This window comes from Vulpes lagopus, chromosome 2 (genome assembly GCF_018345385.1).
Source record: "Vulpes lagopus strain Blue_001 chromosome 2, ASM1834538v1, whole genome shotgun sequence".
Taxonomy (NCBI): domain Eukaryota; kingdom Metazoa; phylum Chordata; class Mammalia; order Carnivora; family Canidae; genus Vulpes; species Vulpes lagopus.
The window spans coordinates 39,546,655-39,573,238 of NC_054825.1; the positions used below are offsets into that span (position 1 = coordinate 39,546,655).

At 37.4% G+C, this 26,584-nt stretch overlaps 2 protein-coding genes across 6 annotated transcripts in view; one reads left to right on the forward strand and one right to left on the reverse strand.

Moving 5' to 3' along the window:
* The window catches only part of LOC121483994 (mitochondrial import inner membrane translocase subunit Tim23), a 34,358-nt gene extending 26,959 nt beyond the window's left edge, over positions 1 to 7,399 (reverse strand). The window contains exons 1-2 of the mRNA XM_041742549.1: positions 7,148 to 7,399; positions 4,840 to 4,898 (exon numbers count right to left, since the gene is read on the reverse strand). Of these exons, the coding sequence (XP_041598483.1) occupies positions 4,840 to 4,898; positions 7,148 to 7,253 (165 nt within the window). The 5' untranslated portion in view covers positions 7,254 to 7,399. The remainder of the gene's footprint in view (positions 1 to 4,839; positions 4,899 to 7,147) is intronic.
* Positions 7,400 to 7,447: 48 nt separating this feature from the next.
* PARG (poly(ADP-ribose) glycohydrolase) overlaps positions 7,448 to 26,584 on the forward strand; it is a 117,202-nt gene continuing 98,065 nt past the window's right edge. For 2 of the 5 annotated variants that reach the window (XR_005985907.1, XM_041742538.1), the window contains exons 1-6: positions 7,482 to 7,948; positions 14,093 to 14,159; positions 14,769 to 15,752; positions 16,859 to 17,042; positions 22,312 to 22,434; positions 22,554 to 22,637. Coding sequence is in view for 4 of the 5 variants with exons in the window: in XM_041742538.1 (XP_041598472.1) it covers positions 7,729 to 7,948; positions 14,093 to 14,159; positions 14,769 to 15,752; positions 16,859 to 17,042; positions 22,312 to 22,434; positions 22,554 to 22,637 (1,662 nt within the window). In the remaining variant the exon portion in view is untranslated. Of the gene's footprint in view, positions 7,949 to 14,092; positions 14,160 to 14,768; positions 15,753 to 16,858; positions 17,043 to 22,311; positions 22,435 to 22,553; positions 22,638 to 26,584 lie in introns of all 5 variants that reach the window. The other 3 variants (XM_041742540.1, XM_041742541.1, XM_041742539.1) reach the window with 3 other exon arrangements.

Consider the following 26,584-nt stretch of genomic DNA (forward strand, 5'->3'; position numbering starts at 1 on the left):
CAAAGTATCTTCTCCAACCACAACAGTATGAGTTAGAAATCAGTAACAGAAATAAAATGAAAAATTCACAAATTCATGGAAATTAAATACAACTATACACCACTAAAAGATCAAAGAAATCATAAGAGATATTAGAAAATAATTGTGAATAAAAAAGAAAATACATCAAAACTTATAAGATCCAGTCAAAGCAGTGTTAAGGGGAAAATTCAGAGCTATAAATGCTTATTAATAAAAAGAAAATTCAGAGAGGGACGCTTGGGTTGCTCAGTGGTTTAGCGTCTGCCTTCAGCTTAGGTCATGATCCCGGGTCCTGGGATCGAGTCCTGCTTTGGGCCCCCCCACAGGGAGCCTGCTTCTCCCTCTATCTGTGTCTCTGCCTCTCTCCTGTGTCTTTTATGAATAAATAAATAAAATCTTAAAAAAAAAATCAGAGATCTCAAATAAACCACCTAACTTTAAAAAAAAAACAAAACACCTAACTTTGCAACATAAGGAACTAGAAAAAGAGGAAACTAAACCTAAAGCTAGCAGAAGGGCATAATAAAGATTAGAGAAGATAAAAATAAAAAAGTAAACAGTAGAGAAAAAAAAATCAATGAACCCAAAAGTTGGTTCTTTGAAGAGAAACAAAATTGAAAAACCTTTAGCTAAATGAACAAGAAAAAAAAACCCCTCAAAATATTAACATCAGACATGAAAGTCACTATTAATTCTATAGAATTAAAAATACTATGAAAGACTGCATGCCAACAAATTAGATAACCTTGATGAAATACATAAATTCCTAGAGATACAAAACTCACCAAGACACAGAATATCCAAATACACCTATAACTAACTAGTAAGAAGACTGAAATCAGGAATAAAAACTGTCACAACAGAGGCACTTGGGTGGCTTAGTTGGTTAAGGGTCCAACTTTTGATTTTGGCTCATCATGACTTTAGGGTTGAGATTAAATCCCACATAGACTCTGTGCGGGGGTTTGGAGCCTGCTTTAGATTTTCTCTCCTTTCCCTCTGCCCCACCTCCACCCTGTGTTCTCTCTCTCTCTCAAAAAAGAAACAAAGAAAAGCCCTGGACCTAATGACTTCACTAGTGAAGTCTACCAGACATTGAAAAAACACTAATTCTTTTAAAACTTTTCCAAAAATTAAAGTGGAGGCAATACTTTGTTTAAGGCCAGCATTACTCTTACACCAAAGCCAGACAAGGACACTACAAGAAAACTACAGACCAATATCTCCTATCAACACTGACACAAAATTCTCAATAAAATACTAGGAAACCAAATTCAGTAGCATACTAAAAGGATTACAAACTATGACCATGTGGGATTTATTCATGTTATGCAGGATGGTCCAATACATGAAAACTGACCAACGTAATACACCACTCTGAAAGAAGGAAAAAAAAAAAAAAGCATATGATCACCTCAACTACTGCAAAAAAAAAAAAGCATCTAACAAAATCCAACACACTTTTATGACTAAAAAAATTCAACAAACTAGGACTAGGAAGAAAACTACTGCAACATAATAAAAGCCATATAAGGAAAGCCCAGAATGAACATCTTATTCCAAGGTAAAAGATAAAAACTTTCCCTCAAAAATCAGGAAAAGGCAAGGACGACCATTTCTGTCTCTTGTGTTTGAGATAGTACAAGCCTCCCCTGATTATCTATGAGTAGAGCATTCCCATGAAATCTTCTGTAAGTCAAAATGGCATAATGTGAAGAAGCAATTCTCATCAACTTACATGGAAAAATGGAGTATTCCCAGACCCAAAAGATAACCTCTCAGGCTTTTCTCATACTTTAGGACACAGCTTGCTATCAGATGAACAAAGATAAAGCACAGAGGCTCACATAGTTCAAAGCTGCGATCTCTTAATGCTGAAATGCTGAGTGTAGACCCCCAGGAAGGGGGGGTCTAATGGCTTGAAAGGTGCCATTAGAAGAGTTCACTGCAGAGCAAATGCTGAATGCTATTTTTGCTTTTCACTTTTTTGGTAAAAGCAAAAATCCTCTTCTGATTTCTTTTGGCCAGCGTAAACAGGTACTAGATTCAGATCTACATAATGTAGGTCTCTCATAAAAGTGGAACGATGTGAATTTCAAAAAGTGAAGGATACTTGTACTAAATGTTCTAGCCACAGCAATTAGGCAAGAAGAAATAAACGGTATCCAAATCAGAAAGGAAGAAGCAAAATTTCTTATTTTTGTAGATAAAATGATCTTATACATAGAAAATCCTACACATGGCACTAAGAAAATATGTTAGATCTAATAAATTTAGCAAAGTAGCAGGATACAAAAAAATCAACACAAAAAATTAAAAGGACTTCCATGTGCTAATAATGAACAATCTGAAAAAGAAATTACAAAAGCAATTCCTTTTATAATAGCACCAAAAGGAATAATACTTAGGAATGAACTTAACCAAGGAGGTGAAAGTCTTACACAATGAAAACCATAAAACCTCTTAAAAGAAATTAAAGACTTGAATATATGGAAACATATCCCATGTCTGTGGGTTGGAAGACTTTTATTCTGTTAAGATGTCAATACTATTCAAAAGAATCTATAGATTCAATGCAATCCCTATCAAAATACCAATGATATTTCTGCAAATAGAAAAACCCATCCTATAATAAATACAGAATCTCAATGAATCCCTAATAGCTAAAACAATCTTGAAAAAGAACAAAAAAAAAAAAAAAAAAAAGAAAAGAAAGAAAGAAAGAGGGATCCCTGGGTGGCACAACGGTTTGGCGCCTGCCTTTGGCCCAGGGCGCAATCCTGGAGACCCGGGATCGAATCCCACATCGGGCTCCTGGTGCATGGAGCCTGCTTCTCCCTCTGCCTGTGTCTCTGCCTCTCTCTCTCTGTCTGTGACTATCATAAATATAAATAAATAAAAAAAAATTAAAAAAAAAAAAGAAAGAAAGAAAGAAAGAAAGAAAGAAAGAAAGAAAGAAAGAAAAGAAAAGAAAAAGAACAATCACCATGCTCCTGATTTCAAAACTCACCATAAGGTTACTGTAATCAAAAGTGTGATGCTGACACAAAGACAGACATATAGACCAATGAAACAAATTACAGAACCTGGAAATAAACCCTCACATATATGGTCCAATGATTTTGTTTTGTTTTTAAAGATTTTATTTATTTATTCATGAGAGACACAGAAAGAGATGCAGAGACATAGGCAGAGGGAGAAGCAGGCTCCATGCAGGAAGCCTGATGTGAGACTCCAGGATGATGCCCTAAGCCAAAGGCAGATGCTCAACTGCTGAGTCACCCAGGCGTCCCTGATCCAATGATTTTGAACAAGAGGGCTAAGACCATTCCAAGAGAAAAGACACTCTTTTTAACAAATAGTGCTTTAAAAATTGGATATCTATGTAATCAAATGAATTTAGATGATTACCTAAAACCTAATACAAAAATTAAATGGATCTGAACTAAATGTAACATCTAAGACCATAAAACTCTTAGAAGATAACATAGGGGAAAAGTTTTGTGACACTGGATTTGGCAATGACTTCTTGGATCTGACCATAAAGGCAAAGGCAACAAAAGAAAAAAATAGAAAAACTGACCTCTGTAAAATTTAAAGAATTTTGTGCCTCAAAAGACAGTATCAGAATAGTAAAAAGGTAACCCACAGGATGGGAGAAAATATTTGCAAATCATGGATAAGGAGTTAACATTCAGAACATATGGAAAACTTAGATTCAACAACAATAAAGACTCAATTAAAAAATGGATAATGGATTTATATAAACATTTCTCCGAAGTATAAAACGGGCAATAGGTTTATAAAAAGATGCTCAACATCACAATGACCACCACCCTCATTACCCATTAGCATAGCTATGATTAAAAAAAAACAAAACAGAAAATAACAAGCGTTGGTGAGGATTGCAACCTTTGTGCAGTTCTTGGGAATGTAAAATGGTACAGTGCTATGGAATACAGAATGGTAGTTCCTCAATTAATATATAATATAAAATTTCCCTAAGATCCAGTAATTTCACTTCTGGATATATAATTAAAAGAATCAAAAGGAGGATCAGGAAGAGACATTTGTACACTAATGTTCATAACAGTATTCATAAAGCTAAGATATGGAAGCAATCCAGGGACTGAGGAATGGATAAGCAAAATGGAATATTATTCGATTAATTTTATCCAGCCTTAAAAAGAAGGAAATTCTGACACATGCTATAACATAGATGAAACTTGAGAACAGCATGCTAAATGAAATAAGCCAATCACAAAGGACAAATACTGTATGATTCCACCTATTTGAGGTATTTAGTTACCCAAATTAGAGGAAACAGAAGGGTGGTTGCCATGGGATAGGTGAATGGAATGGTAGAATGAAGTTATTTTTTAATAGGTACAGTTTGTTTTATATCATGAAATGAGTTTTGGATATGGGAGGTGGTAATTCTTCCATAATATTATAAATGTAGTTAATAAAGCTGAACACTACACTGAAAAATAGATAAGATGGTAAATTTTGTTAGTATATTTTAATTTTTAACGGGAAAATATTTAATATCTTTAAATGGGAAAGAAAAAAACCCCACCTGAGACCCCAAAAAACCTTTAAAGGGAATTAATTAATTAGTATCAGGGAGACGCAAGTCAAATCTCCAGAATTTCCAAGGAAATAAAAAAGGGTGAATGGAGACCAGAGTTAATGCCTCCAGAAATATGTATCATAGATCTGGTCAGTCTAAGAACCTGGCTTTTTTTTTGTTGTTGTTTAGCGGTAAGATACATGACCAAACTAGTAAATTCATAAAAGGACTAGCCTTAATCTTACCTGCACCAGGTATCGTGGATCCACATTTAAATAAGGAGACAGAGGGTTCATACCAGTCACTAGAAAGAAAACATCACATTGCAATGAAATTTTAAAAAGTTATTTCATTCAGTGTTAATTATGCTGTTTCTTGTGTTTTGCAATTTTGATTTTCAGGGTCACTGAATATGAAATTCTCTGCTTTTCTATGCTTCTCCTGTCTTGTGTGGCAGTTTTAGGGGTGTCTCCTCCTGACGTCCTCAAACCAGGTCTTTCATGAGTGGCTCAGGCTCTCATACCAAAGAGATACTGGCAATAATGTGGATCAAATAAAGTAGCAGGAAGCATAGCTCAAGTTAATTATAAAGCTAATTTCCTCTACTCTGTCACAAGGATGCTTGACATCTATACAAACTGCAAAATAAGACTGATAAGAGACCAATCAATTCCATGGGAAAAACAGTGTTCAGGTTACGTATTATACATAAATATTTTAAGGTACTTCCTTCAAATCTTAGTATGGACGGCTGCTGACAAAGGTCATTTACTGTGGCAGTGTAGAGCATTCTTGGGTTATCACCAAAGGAATGTGGGTAAGGACAAAAGAAAATGGAAACTCTCAGAGAGCCAGATTTGAACCCCACTAACTTTGAAAATGGAAAAATCTATCCGGGAAAATAACTTTCTCACATTCTAAATTTAACTCTTGAATTCTTGCGCATCTGTTGATTGCTCACAAATTTGTGAAATACCCATGACTCTAGTCTTTTCATCAATTGAAAGCCCTACTAATTCTATATTCAATATTCATCCTGAACTGTTCCTTACCACCACCCTTACTGCTATCGTTTTAGTCCAATCACTAAATCTCACCTAGGCTACAGTAAGAATCTACTTAAACAGACTCCTTAACTTGCTCTAGTCCCTTTGATTCATTTTGTATATAACAACTAAAGTGATTTTTTTTTTAAAGAAAAGAAAACAGCACGAATGACTTCCATTCACACTTGTGATCAAATCCAAAATCCTTACCATGGCTTATAAAACACTGCATTAATGGCCATTCCTTGTCCTCCTGATCTCATGACCTCCTACGGCTCCAATTTCCTTGCAACTTTGTAGATGCACAGGCCTATCAGTTGTCCTTTAAACGTGTCAAGTGTTCTTTTTCCTCAGGGCATTTGGACTAACCTCTTTCCCTTGTACACCTGCCCCCCATTCCTAGCATTTGTATTGTATTCAGGTCATAGTTCAAACGTCAACATCCTCTAGCTGCTTTCCCTGACCCATTCTAAAATGGTGTGCTGCTTTCATCATTTCTCGATTTTGTTTTGATGCCTTTACATAAACTTATCACTAACTGAAGTGTTTGTGTTACTTGGCTCACTTCAATACGATGTAAACTCCACGAAAGCAGCAATCATCTCTCCTTTAACCATCGGTAGTCCGGCACCCAGAAAAGTCATTGGCCCATTTCAGGTGCTCAATGAATGGTGTTCACCCTCGACCTCTTAATTTACCTTAAAATTGTAATCAAATTAATGTAACAATGCTTATCACATTAAGGAAGTGAGTGCCCTTTGCGCTCCAAAACCCAGACCTCAGGAGACTTATTATATGAAAAATGTGTTCCAGATTCAGTTTTGACAGAGATGACACTAGGGCTCTTTTGTTCTTGAGCATAAAAGACCTGGATAAGTTGAACACGTTCAACTTAATACTGGAAGATGTATTCACAGGATCGAGGGTACAGGCAGGGTATTCATGCTTCTGCACTTTTGATCTCGTATTTTTCCTTTCTTACCTGGCTTCTTTTTTCAAGTCCATAAATGACCTTTAAAGTGCAGCTCACTTCTCAGCTCCCCCAGATGGCACGATTCAAATTTCTTTCTTGCCTATATTCAATATTAAATGCTTTGACCTGACGGCTACCTTTCAGTTTCGAAACACGAGACTTTGTGCTTAAAAGTTACTTCCAAGCTATCTGGAATGTACTTACTTGCAGAGCGAGGCTCACCTCTTAATCTAGAGTCAAGCACACAGCCCAAAGCACAAGGAATGTGTGAGAGGAAAGAGAAGGCACCAGGCTGGGACATGAAAGGAAGAAAAGAGGCAACGTCTCCCGAGTCCAGGTCGGACAGAACTGCTCGGGGATCCACGGCTGCAAAAACTCGTTCAATGTTGAAAGGGCGGCAGCGCGAACACACTAACTCCATCACTGGTACCGAAAGGAGTGAACGCCAGCCAAAAAAAGGACAGAGGACGCTATTCGTCTGAAAGGGTCGCAAGAACCAGTAAGAAATGTTCCCAAGCTAGGCCCGATACTTACGCGGGACTCCGGCCAAATCCGCGTGCGAGTAACTTGCCCCGCCGGCTCCGAAAAAGCCGGCCAAGCCCCCGGTGGTTTTGTTCCCGCTTCCCCCGCCGCTCTCCATGGTGTCGCAGGAAACTGCCCGTCCGCTTATCACCACCGCCTTAGGCCGGGTTCGTCTGCTCGGCCGTTGCGCCCCTGAAACAGCAGGGAGACCCGGGTTACCCCCTCCTCCTTCACACGGTGACCTTCCGGGAGCCGGTACCCGCTAATCCTTGCAGTTCCGCTTTGCGACACTGTACGTCCCGGAAACCGGAAGCGCCTGTGGCAGCCTTCCGGTGGTGGGCAAGTGAGCCGAGCCAGAGTCAAAGCGGCGCATCCTGAGGCAGGTGGGGGTGCCTGTGGAAGAGGGAAGGCAGGCGACTGGCTAGGGCTTGGCTCGGGAGGCCGGCGGAGTAGCAACTGCAGAAGCAGGCAGCGGCAGAGAGGGAATGGTGCCTGGACGCGCCGAGGAGGAGGCGCAGTCCGTCCCTCTCAGGGTTAGTGAATGAGGCTCTCCCCGCGGCCGGCCCGGGGACTGTGCGCTGCGGGTCCCAAGCATGAGTGCGGGCCCCGGCTGTGAGCCCTGCACCAAGCGACCCCGCTGGGGCGCCGCTGCAACTTCTCCGCCGGCCGCCTCGGACGCCCGGAGCTTCCCCAGCAGGCAGAGACGCGTCCTCGATCCCAAGGACGCCCCCGTGCAGTTCAGGGTCCCACCGTCCTCCTCAGGCTGCGTCCCGGGGCGGGCGGGACCGCACAGAGGCAGCTCCACCTCGCTTGGTACGTGGGGAAATAAAGAACTTTGTCCTTCGCTTCGGCCCAAACCTCATCTTGGTCTTTGTAGGGGGCACAGGGACTCCATCCCTTTCTGGTCTTGTGTCTACCAGTCTGAGGTCCTCTTGCTAAGCCACTAAGGCCACTAGTAGGGGAATGCGGCCGCATTTTCCCCGTTGGGATTGGTGGTGTGAGAAACCCCGATGAGTAGTCACTCACAAGAAGGAAAGTGGCAGTAGACGCCACCTGTTTGGTTCCCTCGGGTTTGCTGAGAAGTTGCCTTAGTTGTTAAGGAAGTCTAATTGTGTATGTGAAACTTCGGCCTCTAGATGGAAGGAAAGCTACAAAGGTCACAACTTCTCTTGATTCAGATTCTTTGTCCTGGGGGTGCAGAGCTGTTAGTACTGGCTGGCATTGTACTTTTTTGGGCATACAGTGTTGAATAAGAGTAATTTGGCCTCTGTTTTCAGATCCTAAAATCTATCAGGAGAGATGAAACAATTACAAGTCCACATAATAAAGGGTAATGGATATGCTGACAGGTGAGGGACATACATCATTATGGTAGGAGTCAGGAGTCTTAATCCAATCTGTGGGATTAAAGATAATCTCCCAGAAGATGAGAGAGTTTATTTTGAGGACTGAGAAAGGATGAAGAATTACCTAGAAAAGAGGAAGTAAGGAAGTGTTCCTAAAATGCAGCTGGTGCATACTGTCAACAGGAGAGTGTAAGGAGAGGTGGGGCTGCAGGGAGGTAGGCAAAGATCAGATCATACTGGAAAATAACGGGCAATGCTGAGGGTTTTGAACTTTAAGGACAATGAGAAGCTTTTGATGTGTTTTCTATAGGGAAGTGACTTCATGTACATGCACACACACGCACAGACACGTCTCCCCCCGCCCCCAAGATCTCTGGCTAGTGTGTAGAAAATGAAGAATGGATTGAAAGGGAGCAGAAGTGTAGGTCCAAGGCTAAAGGAGTTAGTGTAGGTGGGAGATAATGATGGTTTATACCTGGTTGTGGGCAGTAGGAAAGAAGTGGATGGTTTCAGAGAGAACGGAATATATGGGTTTGTACCTCATAAATATGTTTGTGCTGGAAATAGATTTGAGGATCCTTGGCATAAATGTGATAATTGATGCTATAGAAGTAAATTAGATTATTTAAAGCACATAGAGAAAATAAAGGTGACCTAGGACAGAAACTTTAGGAACATCATCATCTAAGAGTAGACTGAAGAGGAGCAGCCAGAAGAGTAGGATGAAAGCCTGGCTTTTATTGTGTCACACAGGGAAGAGAGCATTTCCAAAAGGATGCTTTGGTCAACAGTGTAAGAGGCTGCACAGAGGTCAGTCTTTGGGTGAATGGTGTGAACTTAGTTCTCTCAGGACTTAGAGGCAGTGGGGAGTAGATCTCAACTAAATATTGAAGGATGAGCAGGATTTGCTGTATAGATCAAGGAGAGGAAAAAATATGCAGAGGGATGGCATGTGCAAAGGTGGTAGGACTGGAGCATACAATGACAGGACTGACAGGAGTGCCAGGACATGAGGCCAGGAAGAAGGGCGGAACTTCTTATGGACAAACTAGTTCCATTTCAAAGAGTTTAGACTTTATTCTGTGTTAATGGGGAGCCACTGAAAGCTTCTAAAAATGGAAATAACATTCAGTTAATATTTTAGAAAAGATGGCTTAGGTGGCCTTTGGACTTCTCTGACTGCAGTCCACCGTGTAAATTTCACTTGGTACACAGAATAAGAAATCTATAAACTGGGGAAATACGCCATTTTCATTACAAACATGTTTCATGAAATACCTATAACGTAGGATACTTTCTTATGTTGTCTGTATCTCACTTAAGAAAGTCCTTTGTTTAACATTAGGTTAGAGAAAGTCAAGACTGGACAAGGAGACCAAGTTGCAGGAAACGAATGCCGTTGTTTAAAAAGTGATGTACCTGTTCTTTTGATATTGGTGCTCTTTTGAAGATGGAAAAGAAGGAATGGATTTAAGATTTAGGCCATAGATTTCAGAGAACTTGGCGAGGGAGAGTGGAGGAGAGGGGCAGCTGAGAGTGACCTCCAAGTCCTGTATCTGACTTATGCGAGAGGCTAATTTGTGGGCCCATTCACTTTATTTGCATATAAAGGTGGAAGAATTCGTTTCTATTGGAGGAGAGCAGTCAATCCTCATGGTTGGATCTTTTTATTTTCTGCAGATTTTTGCAGAAGAGGAACAAAATCAGTACTTGGGCTGTACTTTACATGTATGTGTAAATGTTTTTGTATACTGGGAACAGGACATCAATTAGAATGTTCAAGTCTAAACAAAAACTACTGTTTCAGATTTGGAATTCTTGGGATCCCTGGGTGGCGCAGCGGTTTGGCGCCTGCCTTTGGCCCAGGGCGCAATCCTGGAGACCCAGGATCGAATCCCACATTGGGCTCCTGGTGCATGGAGCCTGCTTCTCCCTCTGCCTGTGTCTCTGGCTCTCTCTCTCTCTCTCTCTCTCTCTCTCTCTCTGTGACTATCATAAATAAATAAATTTTAAAAAAAATTAAAAAAAATTGGAATTCTTGTAATTAGTACTACTCAGGTAAAAATTAGGAACTTTGTACTTAAATTTTTCATGTATAGTTAGAGTAGGTGAGAAAAGGAAATGGGCATTCATTCATTCATTCAAGATCTTCAAATTTTGTGTTATTTGCCTTCCTGGGTATATTTCTTATATTGGTTGAAATCTGCAAATCTGCATACAGGCAAAATTCAAGGTGCTATTCACATTCTGATGGGAGCTCTGCTTTTTATAACTACCTAGAGTTTCTCTCCCTGCTCCAGGCATGGTCCAAGTGTAGGATGGGTGGTGGTGATTACAGTTTGTCCTCCTTCCTCCATATCTTTCCTTCAGCCTCAAAGCTGTCAAAAGCATTTTCAGACCTCTTTCTTCATCTCAAAACTCCCACTGTCCATCACTCTTTGATCTCACCATACTCTTCCCATACCTTATCTTGCTGGGGGCGGGGGGGGGGGTACTTTTTGTGAAATTTAGGTTTTCCTTTGTAATGCAGGTGAATTTCAAAGCTTTTTGTGTCATTTGCGTGTATCAGTAGCCCTAATTGATTTGCTCATTGAACATTGAGATGCACTGGTTACTGAGTGATATTACTAATGAGATTACATGTAAATGATGTGAAATTAAAATAAAATTGGAGAACTAATCTCAGTGAAAAAGAGATTGGATGGAAGTGTTGGAGAGAATACATTTGTTGAGTTTCTGCTTTGTGAGACTGAACACTACTATTTTTTCTCATTGATCTACATAAGTCTTGCAGGAGATATTTATTGTTAAACCTATTTTATATGTGAGGAAATAGAAGCTCAAAGAATAAAAATACTAGTAAGCGACCGAGTGAAGATTTTGGTCCAAGATTTGGTTTGACTCCAGATCTTGTATCATTTTTATCACCTCTTATTGCTCTTCTTTTTGTTTGCTGTGATTATTTCTAGTAAAAAAGAAAGAAGTTACCAGGTAACATGGGAAGCATAGTTTTATGTTCATTTCGGGAATAAGGGGGTAAAGTTCTAAAGCAGTCTTGTGGCGTGTTGCAAAAGAAACCTTTGAAAGCCAGAAGTAGTGGTATTGAAAAGAAAAATAGGTCTCTCAGAAGAATGTCTTGTTATCAGGAAATACCAGTTCCTTATTTCTGGTTCCTCATTTTTTATCCTTTTCAGAGGCTTCAGGAATTATAGTAGGAAACTTGAAGCTGGCGAGAGAACACATTCTCAGTGTCAGAACTGCAGGAGAACGCTACATAATTTCTTATGAAATAATGTTGTATGCAGTCTTTCGATTCTGTACACTTGCCCTTGTAGTGCTATGCTTCATGTGCAATTATTGAATTGCATACCACTAATCCTTATATTTATGGAGAAAGGTGTTTTGAACTCCACACTGACTCAAAAAGTGAATTTTTGGTTCCTTGCTGGGTAATTTGAGGATTTTCTCTTGTGTTTGATGTAATGAAATTAGAGAAAGAACTACTGAAAAGCCTTGAAATTAAGTGGTTCACCCTCTTCTGATCGAAGCTAATTTTTTCTCAAGCCTGATTTTCTGTTAACTTAATTAAGTCACTGAAATAGTGGTATTTAACAAGAAATATCAAATATAATTACTTTTTTTGTGATAGAAACTATTTTGAAAATGCTGATCAAAGATTTTTACTAGTTGGAATGTTTTTTTAAATGCAATTCTTTGCATTTTATGTAAGGAATGTAAGGAATGATATGGCGCTCAAATACAGTGATAAAGCTGTTGATTTTCGTGTATTTGGAACAGCATCCGTTTTGCCCATGTTATGGTGTTTGAGGAGACATAAATAAGAGTAGAGTAAGTCTGTGACTTAAGGTGCATAGATTTTTACATTGCAGCTTGGAGAATAGTAGAGAATCTTTAAAATTTTATATTTTTATACTAAGATATTATATACATTTAATCCATAGGCAGTACAGTTAATTTTGAAAGCATGCTTGTTTTTAATGATTTTGTAAATTGTGGATTGCATTTATTTATATTGCATCTTTACTGAGCCATCAACTCTACTTTTTCTATTGTCTTGCTATTTGTATCTAATTTTAGATACAAATTATCTACCTAATTAGATAGATAGATAGAATTATCTCTTTGGCTTCTCAAATTTGGTATGTTCACAATTGATCTAATCATGTTTTCCCCTAAATCCAGTTGTCTTATATATAGTCTACATTTTTAGTTAATGCTGTGACCATCTTTCAAGTCTCAGACTTAAAGCCTAGTGTCACCCTTAACTTCTATCATTGTAAAGTCTGTAATGACTCATTTCTCAACTTTTATTTTCTGTTCTTACAATGACTAGTTTTGGTCCTTGGCCATTAGTTCTCCAACCTGGTTGATGATCATCAAAATAACTTTTTGAAAAAATATAGATTCCAGCTTCCCTAGTGACTCCCATCATCACACATACATTGATTCAGTGGGTCTGGGGCCTGGCCCTAGGATCCATTAATTACCAGCCCCCTAATGATTCAGATGGTTTGGAAAACACTGACCTAGACCAGTAACTTCCTTTCTAGTTTCTACCATTAGAATCTTCCTTCTTGCCCCTTCAGATTTGCCCTCCAGGGTATGTATCATGTATGACTGGGACCCTCCTAGATTTTTGTTCTGGGATGCAGCTCTGAGTGTGACCTGAGACTTTTTTTTGTACCTCTTTTTGTGGGTTATTCAAGAACCTCTGTGATATGGTCCTAGCTGACTTTTCAATCATATTTTCAGTTGCTTTTTTTTTTTTTAAGATTTTATTTATTTATTCATGAGAGGCACAGACAGAGAGGCAGAGACATAGACAGAGGGAGAAGCAGGCTCCCTGTGGGGAGTCCAGTGTGGGACTCAATCCTAGGACTCTGGGATCACAACCTGAGCCGAAGGCAGTTGCTCAACCACTGAGCCACCTAGGCGTCCCCTATTGCTTTCTTTTTAAGTTCTTTATATTTCCCTGCCATTGGTGCCTTACAATTTTCCCTTTATGTGACTACATGTTTATTTTCAAGGAACAGTTCAATCTGTTTATCAGATTGTCCCACTTACTCCAATTCCCTAAAATAGTATTTTCTTGGAAATACCTAATTCCTTATCAGGATCCTTTTTAATACTAAACGTAGTTATGAATCAACATTTACTTAGTATATACCAGATTGGGCCTTTAACACCTCATAATAACCCCAGGATAGATACTGTTAACTTGCAGGTTTACAAATAAGGAATCTGAGAAACAGAAAAATGATCCCTCACAAAGACACATAGGAATCCATTGGGAGAACTAGGATTAGAAACTAGGTGATTTGATTTCAGAGCCTGTATCCATTAGGTCATACCAGCTCTTTCAGGGGCCTGTCACTTTCCACTGTGTGCCAAATGCATTTATATTTGTATTTCTGTTTAATCTCTTAATGCTTGAGTGTGGAAGGAATGATTGATTAATCTCTTTAATTCACAAAACCTAGCACAATGCCTTACATGTATAAATGCTGCTATAGGTATTTTTTTCTTTGAAGGCAGGTATGCATAAACATAATTGTTTTGGTATGTGTCTTTTTTTTTTTTTTTTTTACAGTTTTCAAACAAAAGACTATTACCAGTTGGATGGACATTAAAGGAATCAAGACAACTGAATCAGAAAGGTATAGAGGTATACATGCCTATATAGAAAAATGAGTAACATGATATACGAATGTTTTATCTTGCTTCATGCTACTTTTTCTCCTTGCTTTCTCATTTTTCTTTATTTATTCTTTCAGTTTATAAATAATAAGTTTTTAGTCTCTCAAATGCTAGAGTCTGTTCTATATACTTGACCTACAGAGATGAAAGAGACCTACAGAGTCTCTAAGATGCTTATAGTATACTGATGGCAGATGCAAGAACACATGATTATTACATAGTGTGATAAATAGGACAATAAAGGTATAAACAGAGAACAGTGGTGGTTAGCATATAGAACAAAGAATTAGCTTTACCATTGCAGGAAGGCCTGCCAGGAGGTGAGTGAAGTTTAACATTTAAAGGAAGGGCAGGTGTTTCCCAGGCATAGAGTTGGGAAAAGGGGATAATAGGCATATGTGCAAAGTCATGGAGTCATGAAAGACTGTGTTTAGGTAATTGCAAGTAGTTTAATTATTGCTCTAACACTGTGGGAAAGGGGTTGAATAAGTGATATTTTTTATACCATAAGTTCTTTCTATTGTATCGTAAATTCTATTGTCTCATTAGTTCTTTCTATTCTGTTGTAGTTTACATAGTAAAGAAAACAACAATACAAGAGTAGAATCCATGATGAGTTCTGTACAAAAAGATAACTTTTATCAACATAGTGTGGAAAAATTAGAAAATGTTTCTCAGCTAAGTCTTGATAAATCACCTGTTGAAAAAAGTACACAATATTTGAGCCAGCATCAGACTGCAGCTATGTGTAAGTGGCAAAATGAAGGGAAACATACAGAGCTGCTTTTAGAAAGTGAACCTTCGACAGTAACTCTGGTACCAGAGCGGTTCAGTAATGCTAACGTTGCTCAGTCACCCCAAAATGATGATCGCAGTGATACAGATAGTGAGGAAAGTAGAGATAACCAAAAATTTTTGACACCTGTAAATTTTAAAAATGCAAAGCAGACCACAGAAGGTGAACAGGCCAGAGAAACCAGAAGCCACCAGAAGTGCAGCAAGTCTTGCCATCCAGTAGAGGACTGTGCAGGTTGTCAGCAGGAAGATATAGATGTGGTGCCAGAGAGTCCCTTGTCAGACATCGGCTCTGAGGATGTTGCTACTGAACTGAAAAATGCCAACAAATTGAGTAGACAAGAAAGTACTTTAGGAAATTCTCCTCCATTTGAGAAAGAAAGTGAACCTGAATCACCAATGGATGTAGATAATTCCAAAAATAGTTGTCAGGACTCAGAAGCAGATGAAGAGACAAGCCCAGGTTTTGATGAGCAAGAAGATAGCAATTCCTCTCAAACAGCAAGTAAACCTTCAAGGTTCCAAGCAAGAGAAGCCGACACTGAGTTGAGGAGACGGTCTTCTAAAGGAGGTGAAATTCGATTACATTTTCAATTTGAAGGAGGAGAGACTCACAGTGGAATGAATGATTTAAATGCCAAACCATCTGGAAGTACTTCTAGCCTGAATGTAGAATGCAGGAATTCCAAGCAACATGGGAAAAAGGATTCTAAAATCACAGATCATTTCATGAGAATGCCCAAAGCAGAGGACAAAAGGTAATGTTTTTCAACAAGAATATCTCCAATAGTGTGATGCATCTTTCATAATTTTGTAAGAGTTTAACAAAGTTATGGTTTATCCTGAAGCAAAGAAATAGTTGTATTGCCTGTTAATTGTTTATGGTGAATTTAAACCTAGGTTCAAAAAGACCAGAAACAGAAAACAAGGATTAAATAAATATTGTTAATTGGCCTTTTTTTTTTTAGTTTTATGATCTTCCTTCTGAAGTTTGCGGGGATTATCAGAATATAAAAATACTAGGTTGACAGTGGCTTCTGTTTATCCATTTTTCTAGGCCTTTGTATACTGCATTTTCTCTAATGCTCTGATGCACAGGCAGGCGTTACTGTACTCACTTTAAAAATGAGAAAACTGAAGTTTGAGTAAGAATTCACTGAAAATATAACTTGTGGGTGGTAATGCTGGGATTTAAACCCCAGTCTGATTATAAAGCTTACATTTTTGCAGTTATCCCATGTGGAATCTTAAAGCTTACTCTCCATAATTTCTATCATGTGTGCCATAACAAGTTCACTTTGTCAAAAATTATTGTCTAGAAACCTGGGAAGTAGCTGATACTACGAATCATGACTTAACTGGGCACTGCTCATATTCTTACGTGGCCTGTTTTTTGGAAGGTGATATCTGTGTTTAGAAATTCCTTCCATAAAAAAAAAAAAAAAAAAAAAGAAATTCCTTCCACAGACTTGAAAGTAAGCTTTTTAGCTTTACCATAAGTTTTATAAGTTTTTCTTTTGATTATAAACACCAAGGAGAAAGAGAAGCCTGGTACTTTTTTTTTTTTTAAAGATTTTATTTGTTTATTTGAGAGTGAGAGAGAGCATGCACACACACTAGAGTGGGGTGAGGGGCAGAGGGAGAGGAGAAGCAGACTCCCCACTGAGTAGGGAGCCCAAAACGGGGCTTGATCCCAGGATCATGACCTGAGCCAAAAGCAGATGCTTAACAGACTGAGCCACCCAGGTAAAATGTCCCTTAGCACATTTTAAACAATAATATTCTGGGTAAGTTTTGTACTTGTATATCTAATGAAATTTAAGTAGTAAGTGATTTGTGACTTAAACATTTGTTTTAATCTTAGAAAAGAACAATGTGAATTCAAGCATCAAAGGACAGAAAGGAAGATACTTAAATACATTCCACCTCACCTTTCTCCAGATAAGAAATGGCTCGGAACTCCTATTGAGGAGATGAGAAGAATGCCTAGGTGTGGGATTCGGCTCCCTCTCCTGAGACCATCTGCCAATCACACAGTAACTATTCGGGTAGTTATTACTTCTTACCTATAAAGAGAGAAGACTCTTATGTCTTGGTTTATTATGATACTTATTAACATGAAAAACACACCAAGATATAGAAACTCCTTCTCTTTTCTGGATATATAAAGTACTAAGAAGTCTATAGGTTGGAGAAAAATAATGATAGCTTACTTAATATATCCGTAAGATGAATCGTTGTCAGCTGATAAGGAAATTGACTTTTTTTTTTTAAACATTTTTTTTTTAATCTTTATTTATTTATGATAGTCACAGAGAGAGAGAGAGAGAGGCAGAGACATAGGCAGAGGGAGAAGCAGGCTCCATGCACCGGGAGCCCAATGTGGGATTCGATTCCGGGTCTCCAGGATTGCGCCCTGGGCCAAAGGCAGGCGCCAAACCGCTGCACCACCCAGGGATCCCGGAAATTGACTTTTTTAGCATTTTTCTAAAAACTTACTAGTTTTTTTTTGTTGTTGTTTTATAGTCAATTAATAGTGTTTGTTGAGTATCCACTACATATTAGGTAGTGATTAGTCCCTAAAGTTCAAAGTTGTGTATAGTTCGATATCCTGAAATTGTTCTCCAATTTTGCCCTCTCTTCTGAGCTTTTCAGATTCTTTAGACATCACCATTACTGTCCCAAAGGTGTCTCAAGCTTAACATCTCTAAACCTCATTTTTAAAAATTGTGGTTAAATATACAAAATATAAAGTTTGCTATTGTATAACCATTTTTCAGCATACATTTCAATTGCAGTAAGTACGGTCACAATATTGTACAATTATTACCACTGTTCATTTCCAGAAAATTTCCATCATCTTACACAGAAACTATAACTCTCCATTTCTTAATAGCCCCTGGTAATCATTTTATACTTTCTGTAGCTTCTTTTTTTGCAGAAACAACTTTATTGAAGTGTATAAGGTTTACCCATTTTAAGTGCTCACCTAATTCAGTGATATTTAATTAATTTACTGAGTTAGGCAACTATCACCATAATCCAATTTTTTTAAAATTCTTTTTTATTTTTTATTTAAGATTTTATTTATTTTTTCATGAGAGACACAGAGAGACAGGCAGAGACATGGGCAGAGAGAGGAGAAACCAGCTCTCCATTGAGCAGGCAGTCTGATGCGGAGTTCGATCCCAGGACTGTGGAATCATGACTTGAGCCAAAGGCAGATGCTTAACTGACTGAGCCACCCAGTACCCCACCATAATCCAGTTTTAAAGATTTTTTTAAAGATAATCTCTATACCCAACATGGAGCTTGAACTCATGACCCTGAGATCAAGAGTCCCATTTTCCACCAACTGACCCAGCCAGGCACCCCTCATAATCCAATTTTAGATTTCTTTCCCTCATTGGGTAGTAGCTTTAAATAATCATCTCATTTTTTAGTTTCTGTATTAGATTTCACAGGAATTACTTAAAATCTTTTATTGTACAACTTAGTCTAGATGTGATTATTTTTTTAACTATAGAATTCTGTTTATTTATTTTTTAAAGATTTTATTTATTCATGAGAGACAGAGAGAGAGAGAGAGAGGCAGAGACACAGGTAGAGGGAGAAGCTGGCTCCACACTGAGGAGCCCGACGTGGGACTCGATCCCAGGTCTCCAGGATCAGGCCTGGGCTGAAGGCAGCGCTAAACCGCTGAGCCACCCGGGCTACCCTAAGTATAGAATTCTTTATCATAGTTAGAGGTAGAAGCAACATGGAACAGGGTGGGGTTTGAGCTGAGCTCTAAAAGATGAGCACAGGGGTGCCTGGATGGCTCAGTCACTTAACTATCCAACTCTTGATTTTGGCTCAGATCATGATCTCAGAGTTGTGAGATTGAGCCCTCAATTGGGCTCTGTGCTCAGGAGGGAATATGTTTGAGATTCTCTCTCTTCCTCTCCCTCTGCTCTCCCACCCCCATGCTTACTCTCTCTTTATCTCTCAAATAAATAAATAAATAAATAAATAAATCTTAAAAAGAAAAAAAGATGAGCTAACTCTAAGGGGGAGTTAGTATGGAAAATAGTTTGCTTAGAATTTGGATGGGGAATGGTGGAAGAGAAGACTTGACAAGTGAATTGGAGCTATATCATAGAGGACTTCAGGTGTTTGGAATTGGACTTAAGTCTATAGGTATTAGAAATTGTTAAAATGTCTGTCTACACAATGGTTATGCTGTAGCCGGATTAATCAGACAGCCTTGTGGAAGTGAGGATCCACTGACAACAGAGAAAAGTAATGTAAGAGCTCAGATAAGAGATGAAAAAAAGGACACAGTAATGATCAAATTGTGCTATGTGGAAGTGGTTCAGGGTTCTTAGGAAATTTGACTCATCTTGTTTTTCTAAAGTATATTTTCAACTGTGAAAAGCCTGTAATAAAAGAACTAACACACACAAATATGAAAATGCTTAATATATTTTAACCAGCAGATTTTACCAACAGAACTCATTTTAGTGCAGACCATAGCACTAAGGTTCTCTCGCCACTGCTGTTTAAAAACACTGAAGAATATTCTTAAACTTCAAAATAACAGTTTAAAAACATTATTGTCCATCAACAGTTAATGGATAAAGAAGATGTGCTACACACACACACACACACACACACACACACACCCACACATACATGAAAACACACAGGAATATTACTCAATCACCAAAAAGAGCAAAATCTTGCCATTTGCAACCACATGGATGGAACTAGAGGGTATTATGATAAGCAAAATAAGTCAGAGAAGGACAAATACCATACGATTTCACTCGTGAAATTTAAGAAACAAAACAGATGGGGATCCCTGGGTGGCGCAGCGGTTTGGCGCCTGCCTTTGGCCCAGGGCGCGATCCTGGAGACCCGGGATCGAATCCCACATCGGGCTCCCGGTGCATGGAGCCTGCTTCTCCCTCTGCCTGTGTCTCTGCCTCTCTCTCTCTCTCTCTCTGTGACTATCATAAATAAAGATTAAAAAAAATGTTAAAAAAAAAAAAAAAAAACCAGATGAACAAAAGGGAAGGGAAGGAAAAATAAGATGAAAATTGCGAGAGGCTCAAATCATAAGAGACACTAGACTCTAGGAAATAAACTGAAGATTACTGGAGGGGAGGTGGGTTGGGGGAAGGGATAATTGTGGGATGGCCATTAAGGAAGGCACTTGATGTAATGAGCACTGGGTGTTATATGCAATTGATGGATCACTAACTTCTACCTCTGAAACTAATAAAAACAAAAAACATCATCATTTGCAAGTATTTAGGTGTCAGAGTAGGATTTTCTTAATACTGTGTAAGAGCTATAAATGTAGATTAAGTAGAAGGTTGTATAAGCTTTAGCTGTCATTCTTAATTCCCAGTTTCAGATTTTGTATTTCATAATCTCATTGTCATTTATTGATGTTAGAATAAGTAAAACTTACACCGCTGAGCCACCCGGGCTGTCCAATTAATTTATTTAAAAAAATTTTTTCACTCATGAGCATAGAAAACTTTTTTTTTCTTTTTTTGAAACTTTAAATTGGTGCAGATACCTATGTCCTCATTTTCTCTTCTTACATGCACACCAGTCATACTGGATTAGAACCCACCTAAAGACCTATTTATTTATTTATTTATTTATTTATATTCAGTTTGCCAACATACAGTATAACACCCTATGCTCATCACATCTCATGCTCTCCTTAATGCCCGTCACCCATCCCCCTTCCCAACTCCTCGTCTGCAACCCTTTGTTTTCCAGAGTCAGGAGTCTCTTATGGTTTGTCTTCCTCTCTAATTTTTCCCCACCCAGCTTCCCTATAGTCCCTTTCACTATTTCTTATATTTCACATATGAGTAAAACCAAAGGATAATTGTCTTTCTCCAATTGACTTATTTCATTCAGCATAATACCCCTTAGTTCTATCCACGTCATTGTAAATGGTAGGTATTCATCCTTTCTGATGGCTGAGTAATATTCCATTGTATATGTTAGACCACATCTTCTTAATCCATTCATCTGTTGAAGGACATCTTGGCTCCTTCCACAGTTTGGCTATTGTGGACATTGCTGCTATGAACATTGGAGTACAGGTGTCCTGCCATTTCACTACTTCTGTATCTTTGGGGTAAATACCCAACAGTTCAATTGCTGGGTCATAGGGTAGCTCTATTTTTAACTTCTTGAGGAACCTCCACACTGTTTTCCAGAGTGGCTGCACCAGTTCACATTCCCACCAATAGTACAAGGGGGTTCCCCTTTCTCCACATCCTTGCCAGCATTTTTTGTTTCCTGTCTTGTTAATTGTAGCCATTCTTACTGGTGTAGAGGGATATTTCATTGTTGTTTTGATTTGTATTTCCCTGATGAGAAGTGATATGGAGCATTTTTTCATGTGCTTGTTGGCTCTGTGTAGGTCTTCTTTGGAGAAGTGTCTGATCAGGTCTTCTGTCCATTTCTGTACTGGATTGTTTTTTGGGTGTTGAGTTTGATATGTTGTATGATTCCATTTCTAGAAAATGTCCGGAATAGGCAAAAGGTAAAACTTCCATGTTTTAAATATCCTCTTCCTCATTTATTTAATGTCTATTGTAAGCAGTATGTGTATATATTTTTATTTATGTATAAGTACATATAAACATTCAAAAATATAAGCCAGGCTCTGTCATAAATATTGAAAATCCACAATTAATATGGTTTTTATTCTCAAGAAATTTAGAGTCTAGTGGGAGAAGGAAAAACAGGTGAGCTCTGATGTGATAATGATTTAATAAAACAAGGGAATAAACTACCCTAAAGTTTTCGAAGACTTCTTAGAGGAAATGAAAATTAAGCCAAGTGTTGAAGGTCGGAATAGATGTTTAACCAAATAGTGTTTGGGTAAGAGAGGATGTTAAAAACTGGGAACATCATTGGGGATGACTATAGGCAGAGGGGAGCCATTATAGGATTAGGAGCCTGGGAATACATTAGAAAGATTAAGATTGTTCCCAAGTGGGGATAAGGGCTTTATGGAGGATGATTGTGTCTGGAGACCGCGGGAGTTATGGGAGGAATAGAAGGCAAGCAGTAAGGTGGACCTAGATGTGATGAAGGTGGAATGAGCAAACATGAATCCTTGGAAACTGATCAACTGGAGATAAGGAGCAGGAACAGCTGGAGAAGACTTCTGAGATTTCTTATGGAAGAGCTGGTCTGCATTTTAATGCCATTTGTTTTGGCTGCTTTCTTTGTATTATTTTGTAGAAGGTGTGCTTAGGGTTTATGCACTTACAGTTTCCTTGTTTCCCTCTCTTTCAGGTAGACCTTTTGCGAGCAGGAGAAGTTCCTAAACCTTTTCCAACACATTTCAAAGATTTGTGGGACAACAAGCATGTTAAGATGCCTTGTTCAGAACAAAACTTGTACCCTGTGGAAGATGAGGTAAGCATAAAATAGATTTCTTTTAGTCTCTGAAAATTTAGTATGTGCTTGTTTGACTTCTGATTCTGTGATCCAAAAAAGCTTAGCATAATTTCATTTGTTTTTCCTTTCCCTTAAAGAATGGTGAGCGAACTGCAGGGAGCCGGTGGGAGCTCATTCAGACTGCACTTCTCAACAAATTTACAAGGCCCCAAAACCTGAAGGTAGTTGATTTTGCTATTGTTGCTTCTGGTTTGTAGTTCTTAGATGGGGGCCTTGTGTCTCCCTTAAAGGCATTTTTTGATCTTTAATAGACACAGGTTAACAGCATTATTTGCATGCAAAGTGCTTGCTTCCTGAGGAACTTTCTTAAGAGACGTTCCTGGTTTCTACTCCATCACTAGCAAAAGAGTAGAAGAATTGAGAGTTGTAAATGACTTGCCTGGAGCCACACAGAATAATTTGGAGAACCTGGAATAAAACCTTTGTTTCTTGATTTCCCCATCCAATTTCCTTCAGAGCAAGCTTCTCCTTTATTTTTTAGAATTATCATGTTTCTGAAATGTCTTTAAAAGTAAATGAGGAAAGAATTATGACTAGCAATATTTGCCCAAAGGGAACAGTTTCCTAATGATTAAAATATACATTAAACATGCTGTTTTGTATTGCTGTTAATATAGCTTCTAGCAGTCTAATTATTTATTAATCTTACATTTTGGCAATTTATTTTTTGATTTTTTTAAAGAATATTTCACTTAAGAATATACGAGCAATCATTAGATTTTTTTTTCTAATATCTAAAATATGGGTGAGTATATGTTTATTTTTGGCATTATAGCCGTGTGAACTTTTATAACAATAACAGATTTTTCTATATTTGTGTGAAAATGAGTTTCATTTGCTTTGAGAGACTTAAGTTGTTGTGTTAGTGTCTCAGGTTTTATACTATTTTTCTATTTATACTTAAGTTATTCTTAAGCTCTATATATTTCTGTAGCTCCCATTTGTCTTTTTTTTCCTCTATATGAAAAACATTAGTATGTTGTGCCGTAATGTATTTTGAAATTTCATTCTTTAGAGACAGTATTTCTCAATCTTGTAATGTACTCCTTTTAAATGGAAGAAATTCTCAGGGTCTGCTAGAATTTGCTTATTTTTAGTATAGTAGTATATGTACAAACAAAACTAAACTCTTCATATTTATAGCTATATCAATTTGATTTTTTTCCATTTTAAGCATTATGAACCATCATTTGAATTGTGTTCATTTTTACCATGGAAACAATTTACATTCAGTATCCCTTTTTTGCATAAAAGTTTTTTAATCACTGATCTGACCCTCAAGGTAGTATGCTGAAAAACTTTAAAGAATATAAAGAAAAAAAATTCTTCATTTTATTTTTACTACTTATTAATCACATATGGTGGATGTTGGTGGATGCAAAGATGGAATCTGTATGGAGAACATCAGCTTGCAAATAAATATGATAATGAGCACTTTGATTCAGGTTCTGCAGAATTTGACAGCCTTGTACTGCAGTATATCTTATGGTGGCTCAAAATTTTCACCATTTTTATCTGTTTAAAGCACCAGGCTTCATTCCTACACTTTGTTGTCTTTTGTCCTTTGTATCCAAAACCACAATTAAAACTTAAAAAAATGGAAGCAGGACACCCAAGAATACTATCTATACTCCTTTTGAGAAACACTGTCTAAGGTTCTATGGCCTTATAAGCAGGATTATTGAAATTTTTCATATTTTTTCTTAAACATAAACACAGAATAATCAGTGTTCTAAATTACCTTGTCTACTCACCGTTTTAGCAATTCGTTAGTGAGCCAGTGACTAAGAAGGGGTAATTGTTTTACTCTGAATTTCCTTTTCTTGTTTAATTTATGGTAGGTTCAACAGAACAGGATAATCCATCAGAGATTTTCTTTCTGCTTTTGGTAATTATTTCTTTTGCTGAAAGGACACTATGGGGGGGAACATTAAGTCCCTCTTACTGAATATAATAATCCCTTTGGTGCTTTTATTTGATATTGAGTTAAGTGGGATTAGAGATGTTAAAAGTTTAAAAAAGGAATAGTGTCCCCTAATGTCCATTTATACAGTAATATTTCTATAATTGATGTGTCTGGTAATTTGCAAAGAATGTACTTCTTTGTGCTTTAACTAATTGTGCTTACTGTGAATAATGAATTAAAGTTGATAGCTGAGAATACAGAATAGCATCCAGTTTTTCTAATGATAGGAGACCTTGTGGTAGGCTACTTTTCAGATTTGAAGATAAAGTAAAAGTGAATGTTAGTTAGGAATTAATGCTAATTATAAAATCCACTTAAAGAATTAGAGTGTAAAGGTTAGACTGTAAAATGTTCTTCCTTACCAACTTTGAGGAATGATTTACATGTAAAAAAATAAAACGCAGGCTTTTAAAGTATATAATTTAATGAAATTCAACATCTGCATATACCCATGAAGCCTCCCTACAATCAAGGTACAGCACATTTCTGTCACCTTCAGAGCTTCCTCTTAACTCCTTTACAATTGACTGATTCCTCTTTTCTGCACTGTCCCCAGGCAACTAACTATTGACTTGCTTTTTTCTTTTTCTTTCTTCTTGTTTTTCTTTGTTTTTTAACTGTAGATTAGTTTACATTTTACATGAATGGAATCACGTAGTATATATGTTAGTGTATCTGGGTTCTTTTGCTCAGAATGAACATTTTTGAGATTCATCAATTTTGTTGAGTGTATCAGCAGTATGTTGCAGTGTATGCATTGTTCTCTTACCTATTGATGTTGCTATTTAATACTTCATATGAGGTTCTGAAATCACATACCAGTAATTAGGAAAAAAAATCCTTAATATAATTTCTCTCTTAATGGAAAATTTTATATTGTGGCTGTGAGAAAAATAACAGTTTTCTTTTTTACCATATTATTTTATGATTGATGCTTTTCATTTTTGAAGGAACTTGGATATCCAAGTAAATAGTATATATTGTTGGTTTACTTTTTAATCTAGGTGCTTGGTGATTGTTATATGGCACAAAGGATTTTTCAGAGTTAATTTTTAAAAACTTATTCAATTAAAAAAAAACTTATTCAATTATGAGGAAATTTGGAAGGTTTATAGTAATTTAACAGTGTTTTTTCAACTTACACCTTGAGTAAAAAAAATTGAAGATGTATATTATAAATATAGATAGTTGCTTGTGAATTCTATATTTATTGCTTTAGTAATATAACATATACATCATAAAATATAACCAAAATAGAAATTTAAAAGGATGAAATAAAATTTAAGTACAATTGACCCTTGAACAACACCAGTTTGAACTGAGCCAGTCTCCTATGCAGACTTTTTAAGATAATACAGTACTATAAATGTATTTTCTTTATAATTTTATTAATATTTTCTTTTACCTAGCTTACTTGATTGTAAGAATACAGTATATAATACATTTAACATACAAAATATGTGTTAATCGACTATGTTATCAGGCTCTGGTCAGTAGGAGGCTATTCTAGGTAAGTTTTTTGGGAATCAAAAGTTAAAGGCAGATTTTCATTCCTTGTGTTGTTCCTGGGTCAACTGAAATAGTTCTTTCTGCATATCTAATAGATTTTCTTATGCATACCCCCACTCAGGTATTAAATAAAATTCATCTGAGTAAATTTTAAAGATCTTACTGGCTCTATTCAACAATTTATGAATTAGGCAGGGTCTTATCTAGCAGAAGGAAAGACATTCTAAGCTGCTATACAAAACAAAAGACTTTAATAGGCAGAAGGGAGTGGAAGCAACTAAGTTACACTAGGAAAAAATAGATTGGTTGTGGCAGTCATTTTCCTTTAGGGGATGGGAGAGTTCTATCAGGCTGATGAACTAACTAGTGCTGACCAAGTGATACCTCATTGACTGGTTTAAGATTCCATTTTTGAGATAGGCTGGAATTGTAATTAAAATAAGTCTCTGGTGAAGTACGGCTTAGCATAAGTGACTCCATTTGGGGCCTGTTTTGTTTTTATCACTGTTAACCAAGAATACGGTACTGCCTAGTAAGTTAAATATTATACCAGTAGATGGCGTGCTATTTTGACTTTTCTTGCCTTCATAAATGTATAATTTATGTGAACAGCTGGGGGAAGACAACTTTTTA